Source organism: Fukomys damarensis, unplaced genomic scaffold (genome assembly GCF_012274545.1).
Source record: "Fukomys damarensis isolate Sample0158 unplaced genomic scaffold, DMR_v1.0_HiC HiC_scaffold_37, whole genome shotgun sequence".
Lineage (NCBI taxonomy): Eukaryota > Metazoa > Chordata > Mammalia > Rodentia > Bathyergidae > Fukomys > Fukomys damarensis.
Genome location: NW_022900949.1, coordinates 24,326,440 through 24,340,500, shown reverse-complemented (window position 1 = coordinate 24,340,500; position 14,061 = coordinate 24,326,440). Strand labels below are relative to the sequence as shown.

At 40.0% G+C, this 14,061-nt stretch overlaps 2 protein-coding genes across 2 annotated transcripts in view; one reads left to right on the top strand and one right to left on the bottom strand.

The window, feature by feature from the left end:
• Nsun6 (NOP2/Sun RNA methyltransferase 6) overlaps positions 1-11,050 on the bottom strand; it is a 59,322-nt gene extending 48,272 nt beyond the window's left edge. Inside the window, exons 1-3 of the mRNA XM_010608541.2 lie at positions 10,534-11,050; positions 8,221-8,376; positions 1,470-1,549 (exon numbers count right to left, since the gene is read on the bottom strand). Of these exons, the coding sequence (XP_010606843.1) occupies positions 1,470-1,549; positions 8,221-8,376; positions 10,534-10,608 (311 nt within the window). The 5' untranslated portion in view covers positions 10,609-11,050. The remainder of the gene's footprint in view (positions 1-1,469; positions 1,550-8,220; positions 8,377-10,533) is intronic.
• Positions 11,051-13,638: 2,588 nt separating this feature from the next.
• Positions 13,639-14,061, top strand: part of Arl5b (ADP ribosylation factor like GTPase 5B) — a 27,303-nt gene continuing 26,880 nt past the window's right edge. The window contains exon 1 of the mRNA XM_010608540.3: positions 13,639-13,712. The gene's annotated coding sequence lies outside the window, so the exon portion shown is untranslated. The remainder of the gene's footprint in view (positions 13,713-14,061) is intronic.

The window sequence follows — 14,061 nt, the reverse complement described above, 5'->3', positions numbered from 1 at the left end:
TCTCTACAAGAGAAAATACTGGATAAAACTAAAGAATAAAGACATTTGACAGAATAAGAAGCAGCCAACCTAATCAACTACAGTTCCATATCCTCACCAGGAATGCAACCTCAAAAGACTTGTGACTGTGATCTACTATAGCAGCTCACTGGTTCAAAATTACAAAATGATAGAAACTGAAACATCCGTTTCCCAGTAGGGTAGCAGAGTATAAGAGAACTTTATGAGCTGGTGGAAATGCTCTACATCTGAGGTTACGGATCATGATTAACCACCAGCATTTATTTGGCAAAACTCACCAAACTGTATACCGAAGAGCTCTTCCTTTTACAGTATACACATCTCATCATACAAAAACTGAATAGAGGGCTAGGGATTTAGCTCAGTGGCACCCAGTCTGCCTCGAAAGCACAAGGTCCTGAGTTCAATCCCTGGTACCATAAAAAAACAAACAAATAACAACAACAACGACAACAAACTGAATAGAAAGAATAGCCTACAAAATTTAATTACAAAAAAAAAAACATATAAAAAATAAAACAATAATGTTAGAAGTGAAAAATCTCCGTAAGCCCTTTTGCTCAATCTAACCTCCTCACAGTTAGCCACTGTTAATTGCTGGGTAAGTTGTAGCTTCCAAACTTTTTCTATATGTAAACGTAAATAAATATGTAGCTTCCCTTTTTTATTGCAAAAAAGTTATAATTATCTTAAGTACAGCAATTTGCTCTTGATACTTCAAAGATCATGAACATCTTCTTAATTATACATGTAATTCTCTTGTTGTAAAAGGCCGCAAAATATTGGGTATATGGATAAGCCATAATTTATTAAATTGTTTTTCTATTGCTGACTACTAAATTACTTTAAAGCTTTAAAAAATGAGCATTTTTATAGTTATTAGAATCCTTTTAAGTTTAAAAATTTTTATAGCATAATTAGGAACTTTAAAATGCTCCTTGGGTACACAAATACCATTAAAATATGAAAGATTTTTCAAATTTCAAATATATGCCCCACCAATATATAAATGAGTAAAACAATGCCTGGTACACAGTAATTTAACTAATTGAAGAATTATTAATAAAAGTTTATGAACAACCTCAACTATGAAAGTAGGAAATATGTTCCTTGGTAGTTTTGTTGCACCTCAAAAAAATTTTAATTTAGCACTGATATCTCATAAGAAATATAAATAAACAAGTGAAAGAAAACTTTTCAGAACATTTTTCAGAAAAATGTTCAGCACTGCATTATTTAGGCCTACAATGTATTATGCTCAAGGTACTGCAGACCATTCCTTGTCTTCTCCTGTAGTATTTTCTGTAACAAAGTATGAAGCCTGAATTTATGAATCTGTTTGTAAAGTTGCTAACAACAAACTCAGTATTATGATTAAACATTTAAAAAAAATCCTGTTAGATTTTTTTTTAAGAAAAATATAATTTTAAAATGAAATAGTCACAAACCTGGGTCCAATCACAGGAATAAGTAAAACATCCTGAAGGTCTGGATGCAGAAGAACAGGAACACTTAATCCATTAAACTGCTGTTAAAAATAAACATACAGAATTATAAAGCATTCAATATATTCGATAAATTTCAATTTACAGAATTTGTCAGTGTCACTATCTATCACAGCTCAGTTTAGGCAATTTCATTTTATACCATAGAAAATAGAAACCAAACTATCTCAAAACATTTTCTCTCATTCTGAGATGTTATGGTTTACATCTAATATTTCCCAGCCGGGCGTGGTGGCGCATGCTTGTAATCCCAGCACTTGGGAGGCTGAGGCAGGAGGATCGCTGTGAGTTCGAGACCAGCCTGGGTTACATAGTGAGTTCCAGGTCAGTCTCCACTACATAGTGAGATGCTGTTTCAAAAAACCAAAAATAAATAAATAAATAAATAAATAAATAAATAAAATAAAAAAATAAAGTTACATAGTGTTCCAGGTCAGTCTCCACTACATAGTGAGATGCTGTTTCAAAAAACCAAAAATAAATAAATAAATAAATAAATAAATAAATAAAATAAAAAAATAAAATTTCCCCCAAAAGTCTCTTGTGTTCAGAGGTGGAGACTGCTCAGAAGAGACTCATCAATGGGGGCATGAGCTAGAAGGGCATGTTTTGTCCGTGGGTCTTCCTTTCTCCCCCTGCTTCCTGGTTGCCATGAGTTAAGCAGCATTCATCCACTATGCCATTTCTGCCTCAGGGCCAGATAACCATTGAAACCGTGAGCCCAATAAATCTCTCCTCTAAGCTGTAGGTGTTGGCTATTATACCTAACAATGGGAAAGCCAACTAACAAGGAAACTTGGTACCAGAAATAGAGTGGTCACTGTGATTGTACCTGTCCATGTGGTTTAGAAGTCTTTGGGACTGGTTTTCAGGAGAAAGATTTAGAGATGCCAGGTACAGAAGGCTTAGACTTTTGTAAACCAACCTTGGTGGGTGATTCTAATTGGAGCTCAGAAGACCAGGACACTGACAGCAATGCAATCAGTAAAGAATAGGCTCAGGAGGTTTCAGATGAAAATAAGGACTGTAATGGAAAGAAGACCGTGGCCAGGTATGTTTCATTCTGGCAAAGAATATGTCTATGTTTTGTCCATATTCTAAGACTTCGTGTGAGGCTAAATTTAACACATTCACAATGGGGCCATAATTCATATGTCTTGCTGCCAGGTGGCTCTGATTTCAATTCCATCATTAAAATAGCTAACCACCCATGGTTTAAGCTGCCCAACAGGACAATCATGTACACACCACCAATGGTGTAAGCCATGGGAATATGAAAGACAGGAGACAAATTGATTTGGTGGAGAAAACTTCAAGGCAACCCAACATTCATGCTGTGGCGTAAGTACAGTTGGCTCTTTTTAGCTGATCTACTGTGAGAATTACAAGCAAAAAACAAAGCTGAACTATTTGGAAAATTTGCAGCTTGGGAGGAAAGAAAGCACCTATAAAGCTGACAGACTGTTTGTTGGAAAAATTAGTACCAAAAAGAAGCCGAGTATTTTGTACAGAGATAATAGGAAAGATGCCTCCAGGGCATATTATGATATGGCCAGACCCCAACTCACTGCATGCTTAAGGGTGTAAAAGGATCCTTTGAAAGACTTTAAGAGAGCCCCAGAGTATCCAGTTAATTCAGGGCCACCTACAGAAATGTCTCCCCAATTAAGACATCCAAAAACACAGGCCATTGCACCCATGGTTCAAGGGGCCAGGCTACTACTACAGCCAGCAGCAGACACTGGCATCGGCCACATGGTGGTTTTTCAGCCAAACAATATACAAGAGATATTGGGTCACAGAAGCAACTGCCCAGATTTCAGAAGAAGGACTAGGAGACCAGGCACAAATGCATGGCAGTGCAATAATCCATGCCAGATGCCCAAGGGAGATATGTAAAACTGTGAGAGTGAAGGCAAATGTGTACTACAGAGTCCAGGAAGTTACAGATGCCAGGACATGGATTCCCACAAACGGCAAGCAGAGCCAGTCCAACAGAGTGGGAATGTGGGCTGCACAGCAAGGAATAAGAGTCAGGCTGGCCAAGTCCTTCGGAGTTCACTTCTGTTCACAGCCTCTGCCCCAGAGTAAGATATGGAGCTACAGGATTTAATGTTTGCTCTACTGCTTTTCTGTCTTGCTGTGGTCTGATTCATTTCTATACCCTCATTTCTCACTTTTGGAATGGAAATATCTACCCCATATTGCATGCTGGAAGTTAACTTTCTTTTTGATTTTTACAGGAGCTAAATGCTAACAGTTTGCTTTGAGTTTCAGGGGAGACTTTAGGCTTAGACTTTTCAGCAATGCTGGATCTGTTAAGATTTTGCTTACTCTTGGAGATGATTAAGTGCATTTTGCAATAAGGAGATAAGATATATGTCTTGTGGGGGCAGAGATAAGAATTTTATGGTTTAATCTAAAATGTCCCCCAAAATTCTCATGTGTTTGAAGGTAGGGTCTGGTTGGACGAGGTGGGCCACTAGAGGCATGACCTGGTAGGGTATATTCTGGTCCATAGCCTCCCTTCTTTGCTGCTCGGGTGGCACATATTGAACAGCTCTCCTCTGCCCTGGAACCAGCTAATTATAGGCTAGACTCACTGAAACTGTGAGCCAAATAAAGCTCTCCTCCTTTAAGTTGTATTCAAGGGGTACTATGTCTAGCAATGGGAAAGCTAATATATGAAGTATCCTGACTTCTAAGACTCAATTTTGCTTACTGTTTGGCTTTATAAGCACAAGCTATGTTTGCCTTAAATTAGTATGAAAACTATCTAACGGTCAGGTGTAGTGGCACACACCTGTAACCCCAGCACTTGGGAGGCTGACGCAGGAGGACCATCATCGGTTCGAGACCAGCTTGAGCTCCACAGTGAGACTCAGTCTCAAAAAACAAAGCAAAGCAAACACGTAGAAGTCAAAGAATTTTTCTAACTAGGACATTAAAGACTGAAGTACTAAGTTCTATTTAATATTCACCATTAACACAGAAGCCACCTCAGCTTCAGTGGGAGGAAAAAACGTTATTAGCAGATTCAGGATTTTCATTACCCCTGTCAGTCACACTTGGCTGGCCAGACTGGAGAAAGGTACAATGCCAGTGCGCCAGGTGCTGGCATCAGCTCAGGCGGGCTCACTGTGTAAATCCCTTCTCAATTCCATGGTCATGTTGATAGCTTAAAATCTACCATAATGGGAGTATTTACACCACAGACATTAGCAAAACAACACAAATCAGGGTTATTTTACTAGGAAAAGGGGTTCTTACAAAATATCGATATTGGAGCAGAAGTCACATAAGCACCCTATGTAACAGAATAAAGAGCAAACTAACGGATTAGATAATAGAAACTATATATACCCCCCCGAAGAGAAAAACGTGCAAATAGTTCAGAAGTCTATGCCACGTAGGCTAGGATTTATAAACATTAATTTTCACATACATGAACGACTACATAAGTGCACTGCTCTGTAAACTATCTAGAAAACCTTAAATCAACTTAAGGTAACAGAGAAACAAATTTCCATATTTTAATGTACCTACATTTTTACAAAAGCAACACCTGTCTTGATTTCTTCCAGAGGATATTTCAGAAGGTACCCATACCTAACACCCAGCTAACAAGCAATTTAAAGGGTAAGTTTCTCCTCGTTTAATCAGACGCATCTTCCTTTTTCCCATCCTCCCTATTTTTTGTTAGCCTTATATTAACAACCATGGTAAACAGATCTTTTCTAGTTCCCCATCTCATTTTACTTTTCAGGTAACATCTCACTAAGTTTCCCAGGCTGGCTTCAAATTTGTGATCCTCCTCCCTCAGCTGCCCAGTAGCTACGATGACAAACTTGTACCAACTAAAAATGTTTCCTATAGAAATCAGTTCTTCTCAAACGAAGAGCTTTCTCCTCCCCTTTCTATCAGGAGTATTTTAAGATCATACACATGAATAACTATTACTATCTGCTTTTTTTTTTCCTGTTTGTCCTCTGCTATTTTTTAAACAGCCTTACTGAGGTATAATTTACATAACAAGAACTTCACCAATTTAAACAATTTAATGATTTTTAGTAAATTTAAAGAATAGCACAAATTTATCATGATCCAATTTGAGATCATTCCATCACTCCAATGAGACTTCTCATGCCCATTTGAGGTTGATCCCTGTCCCCATTTCCAGGAATCTTTCTCTATAAATTGGCCTTTTCTGTACATTGTATATAAATGGAATACTACAGTATGTGGTGTATCCTGTCTTGCTTCTCTCACTTAATGTTTCTGAAATTAATCCATGTTGTAGCATTTGAGTATTATCTGTAATGTAGACATATTCCACTGTACGTGGATATTCTACATTTTATGTCAGCGGTTGATGGATTATATCCTCTCATTATAAATAATGCCACTTTAAACATTCATGTTCAAGAATTTCTATGCACATTCTCTTGGACTTCTTCCCATTTTCGAGAGATCTATTCCACTGTCTCCTTCTGGCCATCCTTTACTGTGCTCTTCATTTGTATCTTGCCCGTGTCTGGATGAATAAAAGTGAGGCAAGCCAAAGGCCTGGGGCTTCTCTGCCTGCTAGACTCCTGGTTGCCCTACTGTTAAGCTGACTCTGGGTCTCTTTATTACTCATCCTCATTTGCCCCCGGGTCAGGGAGGAACAAACTAGTGGCTCTGGGTCCCTGAACAAGGCCAGCTTGGGTGAGCCGACCACAAGTGGCACCCCAACATGGTCCAGGGACTCAGGGTCTAATTTAAGTCTTTTGAGGAATGTCCATACTAATTTCCACAATGGTTGTACTAGTTTACATTACCACCAACAATGTAGGTGGGGTTTTTCTTCCGCTGCAGCCATACCAGCATTTGTTATTTTTTAATGATCAGCATTCTTTCTGGTTTAAGGTGGAACCTTAGTATTTTTTTAATTTGCATTTTCCTAACAGCCAGGGATGTTGAACCTTTTTCATGTGTTTGTTGGCTATTTGTACTTCTTTCTCTGAGAAGTGTCTGTCCTTTTCTTTCTCCTTTTTGGTACCAGGGATCGAACTCAAGACCTTGCACTTGCGAGGCAAGCCGCGGTACCACTGAGCTAAATCCCAGGCCCTCACTTGCGCTTTTCTTGGCTGGTCTTTCATTTTAGCGAGAGGTCAAAGAGAACATCAGCAAGTGGGAGCAGATGCAGTCAGTAGAATAAAGATATGCCATGTACATGAACCTAACAACCTAAATTGATGTAAATATTACATGTCATAAACAAAAGATTAGAGATATCAGCAACAACAAATGTGGGAAAGGGGATTTAGAGGAAGAGGGAAGGATGTGGGAGGGAGGAAGGCAGGAGGGAAGAGGGTTAAAAAAAGGGAATCACGCTGTATTATGTACATGTTCTTACTCCCCAAGATGAATGTAAACTACATGTACTGCAAACATGTACTGATAAAAACAAAAGAAATTGCATGGACATATGACTATTTCTTTTTGGCAAATTCATAGGAGTGAAATTGCTGGGTTGCCGAGTAGTTTTGTTTATTTTTTTTTATTTTTTATTTTTTTTGGTACCGCATATCGAGCTCGGGTCCTTGCTTGTGAGGTAAGCGAGAGAACTACTGAGCTAAATCCCCTGCTCTTATTTAATCTTTTAAGAAATTACTAAACTAGTTTCCAAAGACAGCATACTATTTTGCATTACAACTGGAATGTATGAAGGTTCCACTTTCCTTCTGTCCTTGCTGCCAAATGAAATGTACAATTTTTCAATTCCAATAGGTGCTCCAAACAAATATGAGGAAAAAACACCTAGTATACCAGTAGGGATGTCTCCTTATGACATACATAACATTTTAATACTATTCCAAGTCTCCTTTCCTGTTAGATTCAGGAACTACTCTACCAGTTTCCTATCCAGTGCCTATGACCCAGGCTTTTCTGTCCAATCTTAATCTTTGGAAAGGAAGTAAAAACCCAGAGTGACCTACTTGTCGGCCCTAACTCTGACCTGGTTCATGAGATCTTACATCCCCATCAGGCTGGTATAACAGAATACCCAAGCTTTACAAATAATTTGCTAGATATGAAAATTTGTACATGCACACCTGACTGCCCTTTGAACAATTTTTTAAAATAGATTTTAAAATAGATTACTCATATTGTTCTATTTTATTAAAGATAACAAGGTACTTCAATATCTACCTAAGTATTCCCCTTATCACACAGTACATAATCTGCCCTACTCATTATATTCTGATTATGAGATAACAGACTGATTTAGAATGACCCTCATCACACTTTGGTTTTTTTATTTTTGAGACAGGGTCTCACTACATAGTTGAGACTGACCTAGAACTCACTGTGTAGACCAGGCTGGTCTCAAACTCACAGTGATCCCCCTGCCTCTACCTCCCCAGTGCTGTGATTACAGGCTTGCGCCACTACGCCCGGCTCGTCACATATATTTTAATGAAGAAGTGAAACCCACACGACTCAAGCTTACCCTTAAACCTAATACATTCAGAATGAGAAGTTCTTGGTTCAAGTTCTAACATTATCACTATGTAACCCTGAAAACAGAATGTTCATGGGTCTCAATTTCCTCATTTATAAAATTAGAATACAAGATTCATAGGGTTTTAATGAGGCACAACTAAAACTATAGAAATCTAGTTGAATATAACAAAAAATTCACACAAACCTGCTGAAGTTCATCAAGCAACATTTTTTTCACATGCTGAACTGAGGCTAAATGCGTATTCACTCTAACAGTTGTGAAAGATGGAGGATGTGACAGGTGATTTAACAGAGTTTCAAACTTCCTTTCTGCTGCTTCTTTGCCTGACGCAGATACAACCTGAAATGAAGAGAACAAGTTAATGTTTTTATTTCATCATACAAATTGAAAATAATCAGCAGAATATGACTATACATTTGTTTCATCTAATGAAACACCTGTTCAGCTCAGTTTCACTCTGGGGTATCTTTTCTGTATTAGTTCACGCTAAGGAAATGGTAATGCTTCACAGGGTTCTTGAATTCAATCGTGGTAATAAACACATAACACCACACCTGAAATAAAGGCTCAGAAAAAGTGTCAACTTTGAAGCATTAATATTTTGAAAATATTAATATCCACTACATTTATCTATATAAATTCAAGATCTCATTCTACTTATTTTTACACGTTAACTATTCATAGCAGTTCTGTAGAGCTATTCACAAACACAGGTGGGAGCAAACTGGTTAGGAGCCCTTTGAAACACCAATATTTGAAGTATAAGTAATATTAATATGCTCACTGTCATCCAAAGATTCCCCAGTACATCAGCTTTTTAATATGGTTTAATTAAATGTAACAAATATATATGTTCCATAAAAGGATGGGTAGACTAACAAACACACCTGTCAGAAATAAAGGTATAAAGACTCAACCAGCTTCCCTTGTAACTAACTGAAGCTTTTCAAGAACATATTTTTGGGGGGCTTGTTTTTGTTTTTTGGGTTTGAGGCAGGGTGTTGCTTTGCAGTGCAGTTTGGCCTGGAACTTGCAGCAATCCTCCTGCCCCAGCCTGAGTACTGAGATTCCAGGCATGCCCCACCACGACCAGCTCAAGCATGTACTTTCCTCTTAGGGGGACTATACCCTGCCTCATAGAATCTTTATACACCAATTAACATCCTACTGATCCACCAGTCTGCACATTTCTTTCTCAAATTTTAGGTAATATCAAATATTCCTCTTCCTTCCATGCTTTTTCACAAGGGCATGGCTTTCCTTTTTGTAAAATCATATAGATTGTGGGTTTGAAAAAGAGGGTGTCAAAGACAAGATATTTGGACCTTCTATAAAATGTTTATCATTTAAAAAAGTATTGGAGAACAAGGTGGTGAATGCCTATAATCACAACTCAGGAGGGTGAGTCAGGAGTATCATGAGTTAAAAGGCCAACCTGGCCTACACAGCAAGTTGAAGACGAGCCCAGACTACCCTGAGAGACTGCGTCTCCAAACACCAAAGTCAACAAACAGAAAGCAAACTCAACAAAAACGACGGAAATAAATGCTGAACAGAGACACCAGATCTAAAAGTCCTGGCTTCAAAAACATATTCCAAGAATGAGTAACATTTAATGAACACTTAACAATAATACGCTTGGCAAAAAGGGCTTAGAAACCTGACAGGAAACCAAGGCTTCAGAAAAAGCAAAGTTGCCTCGAGGGGAATGGAGCACAGCTTCACAATCAAAGACAATCAACACTCACTGAAGACTTCTGTGACAGGCACTGCCAGTAGCAAAAAACATACTTTGAAGACTTACGTGGTAAAAACGATGGAAGTCACTTTCACTCAAACCTGACACCTTGAAACTGTATTTTCAATCATCCTCAATTTTCACGTAAGAGGAAATAAAAATGAGACCTAATTTTACTCAAAAACCTGGAACGCAAAACAAGCGATTCAGAGTCTAAATATGAATTTCTTTTGCCCTACACCTAAGCCCTATGCCTTCAGGTTTCAAGTTACTTGATAACTATGGTAATTGGATTAGTTACATGATTCTTGGACCCCGACTTTTCTCACCTATTAGAATGTGCACCAAAATAGATTGGGGGGGAAAAAAATGTGTCAACACAGCTGGCAAAAACTGACAGCAGTTACAGAGGCAAATCACAGTTATCCTTTGCATCTGAATGCTGGAGCAAGCTGTTTAAGACAACAGGTGTATCTTATACACTGGATAAAAACAGATCTTTCTTGTTCGTATCTTGTAACTTCTTCACTATTAGTGTTTTCCTTCTTTCCAACATCTAAATGTTAAAACGTACACCTTTTTTCACCTCTTGTCTCAGTAGGCATTTGTATCTGTGAAAAGATAATTTGGTTTTACTCGCATTCGGATAGACAAGTGGTTAAAAAACAGGCTGTAAAAATTTCCCGTTAAGACTTATTTCTCTAGGACTTGTAAATGCTTAAATCTTCGCAAAAATTAAATGTGTTTATGTGACCTACCTCGTTATTCATAAAGCCCTCTTTAAGGTAGTTCTCAACCTCAGGTCTTAAAGATATTTTAGGGAAAAAAGGCATTTTTTTCCTTGTTTAGGTCCTCAAGAGAGAGATGCTGGGAACGCAGTTTTCTTTCCCAACTACAAACAGCACTGTCTTCACAATGAGCAGCCACCCACAGGGTCGTGACCACCAGGTGTCCAGGGAGAAGGCACCGTTCACGCCGAGCTAAGCACGGACCCGCGTGGAACCGTCCAAGGTTTCTCGTTTGCCGGATCAGAAGCGGCTTCCGCGCCCCCACACCAGGCTCCGGTCCTCTGAGGATGCTCAGGGAAATCACTGAACTGGGGAGGCAGTGATACGTTGCAGAGAGAACCCAAGAAAAAGGTTACTGTTCGAGTCCCTGGTTAACTGAGCAGGGCTGGTATGCAGGGAATCACCACCTTCGTCCGTCTCAGACTCGCTTCCCAGTTTCCAAACCCGCGCCCCTCACTTCTCGGCGGAAAGTCGCTTCCGGCTTCGTCATTTCCGGCGCATTCTGCCCGCCCTTTCCCTCTCTAGCCAGCCAATCAGCAGTCGAAAATCGCTGTACGCCACGAGGGTTGGGTCCTCTGGGCAGCTTTAAATAGGCAAGAATTTGCAGCGGGGAAGAAGCTGTTAATTCTGAGTAAGGGACCTTGTCCAATTAGTACCCCTCTAGGTGGCCTCCAACTAGAGGATGAGGGCTGAATTTACTTGAGGTCAGCCACTTTGGGATTTCATGCAGTTATTTTCTCAGAAGTACAGATCCGACTTCCGTTGAGAGTGAGCAACAGAGTCCATGATTTTGAAAGTTAGGTTAATGGTGTTTTAATATCCATGAATTCTCAGGTGAAACTTAAAACCCACATACAGGATTTATAAGGCTCAGGGCTATTTGTGTTATGGTTGACCTACTTTGTGTAGTAGACCCTTGGCATAATCTCTCTGTCATAATCTGAGGACACCTGTCAGAGATGTGGGAAAATATCTCAACGGACTAAGTCACCTAACCAAAGTCACTGAGCCATTTTTTATTGAACAGGAAAGTAAAAGCACCCATCTCCTTGGCTTAGTGTTTTGGATTTTGCTTTGTTTTGCATTGCTCCGTGGCCATTTACATATAATTGTAGGAAAGAGTGTTTTAAATTTATTTTTCATTTTCACACGGATTTTTTTCTAAGTATATCTCCTTTCTATGATACACCAACTCTTCAGCAGTTTCTGTTGAAAACTACTGAACACTGCCATTATGAACAATATTTCACAAGGAAGTTATTATCTGTTTTAAAGATGAGTAAACCAAAGATCCTAGAGCTGAAATAACTTTCATGTTCCCACAAAAAGGCTAAGGATAATAATTTGGCTTCAAAAGCCAGTATGTTGTCATTCCACAATACTGTACTTCTTCAGTAAATGGATAGGATTCTTTTGTTCTCAAATCATCTGAAATCAATCAAGGAAAATGTTTAAACCAGGTATTTCCAGAGGAATTTTGGCAGCCTCAACTCTGGAGTGACCTTAGCCCAAGCAGTGGTTAATATCTGTATTTGGTAAGAGAAAGTAAAGAACAAGCTGAACGAGCTTGTAACTGCACGAGGACAGAGAGATTTTTATTTCACCAGTATATACCCAGTACCTGACACACAACAGCCACTCAAATACTTATCAAGTAACTAAATAAATACGTGGGCAGACATCTTTATGAAGTAAAGAAACAGTACACTGCTGACAAAGTACATATACTTTCTCTTTATTTGGTACCTGGGATCAAACTCAGGTTCTTGCGCCGGTAAGGCAGGCAGCAGAACCACTGAGCTAAATCCCCGGCCGTAGTACGTATACTTTCTAGAGCTTAGTTCAGTAGTTCAGCACGTTTGCACAGTGTTGAGGACATTCAAAGATGGTCTCCCCCACCCCCAGAAGCTAGATCACTTTGCTCACTGTCCTACTGCTACTCCCTACTTAAGGGTCCCATCCACCTACCCACCTACCATATCCATGACCTTACATATTAGAAAAAGACAATGAAGGCAACAACACTATGAGGCCCAACAGAGCAAATCAAATAGGCAAGGCAAGAAATTAAAGCCTCTGCCTTTTAATACAAGGACTTTGTTCTTTAGTGTTTCTTAGAAGTCTGAAAGCCAAAATAAGTAGAATATGGTTTATATTTATGTCTAATAACTGCAGAAGCTGTTAGAGAATGTTTTAATAAGTGAGCTGTGACTAGCAATGGCCCTTTAATCCTGTTTACATAAATACAAAATCACTTATATTTATGCTCCAAACCAGGCGTGGTGGCACAGGGTAGCCTGAAACTGCACAGTGAGACCTTATCTCAAAGAAAAAAAATCATACATATGATATATGTATCATATATAATAAAACCATATATGAAATACATTATATATATATATCATGTGTAATAAAATATATAATCATATATATGTATACAATCGAACTGATGGTCCTTAAAAGTAATTTGCATCGGCTCAGTTCATCCCTTTTAGTGTAAGCTGAAACTTGCCTTTAATATCATAATGTTGGAGCATGTGATCCTACTTCTGTCTTAAAAGGTTTTGGAAACGAAGCACTGGGAGGAGTAAGTCATACACTTTGTACACGCAACGGATTATTTTCGTAGGTTACAAGGCCACGTCCGCCAGGGTTGAAACCCGACCGCCTGATTAAGGTCCAGGATCGTTTCAATAAGCTCACTCCAAGCCGAGAAGCTGTGGGTGTGTGCTGATGGGATCCAACTCAGAGCTCAGAGAAGCGCTCTACTACTCAGCTGACACGCTTCTCCTTCTCAAAGACCTTTGGTACTGATTTCGATTTAGGATCCAGGAACTTGTCTAATGTTTGGCCAAACATTGGGGGAGGGGGGTCAGGAGGAAGAGTAATCACCAACTTTGAGGCTGCAGGCATTCATCCCAAGGCTCCTCTCCCAATCAAATGTATTCAGAATTAAAAATCGGGCAGAACCAAGATCTCCAACCAGGACAGGCGAGAGGAACAGGGCGTACGAACACTCCAGTGCAGCTAAAGCGCAGCAAACAGCGGCTGCTAAATCAGAAACTGCGGTCGTTCCTGCTTTTTAAGGACAGGGACGCAGCGGACAGCCTACAAAGCCAGGAAAGTGAATCTCCACGCCTTTGGGAGAGGTGAGGGAGAGCTTGCGCTCTGAGGGGATTTCCCACTGCCCCACTAGCCCCCCCTACCTCGCGGGCGCGCCCGGCTTACTGATCCACCTACCGGAAGCGAGGCCGGAGGAAACGCCACGTCGAAGGCGTGTGCTGACGTAAGCGCGTACGTCACGCGTCGAACTTCCGGCGATGGGCGGCCCTCGGATCCCGAAGGAGGCGGGGCGGAGGCGGGGCTCGGGGTTGGTGGAGGCGGCGGTGGGTAGGTGGGTTCAGACCGGGGGGACTACGGGTCGGCGTTGGGCTCAGCGGGCTCGAAACAAAGGACTGTCGGGTCGACTCTCGGCGCGGCGCCCTCCGAGCGGTGGCG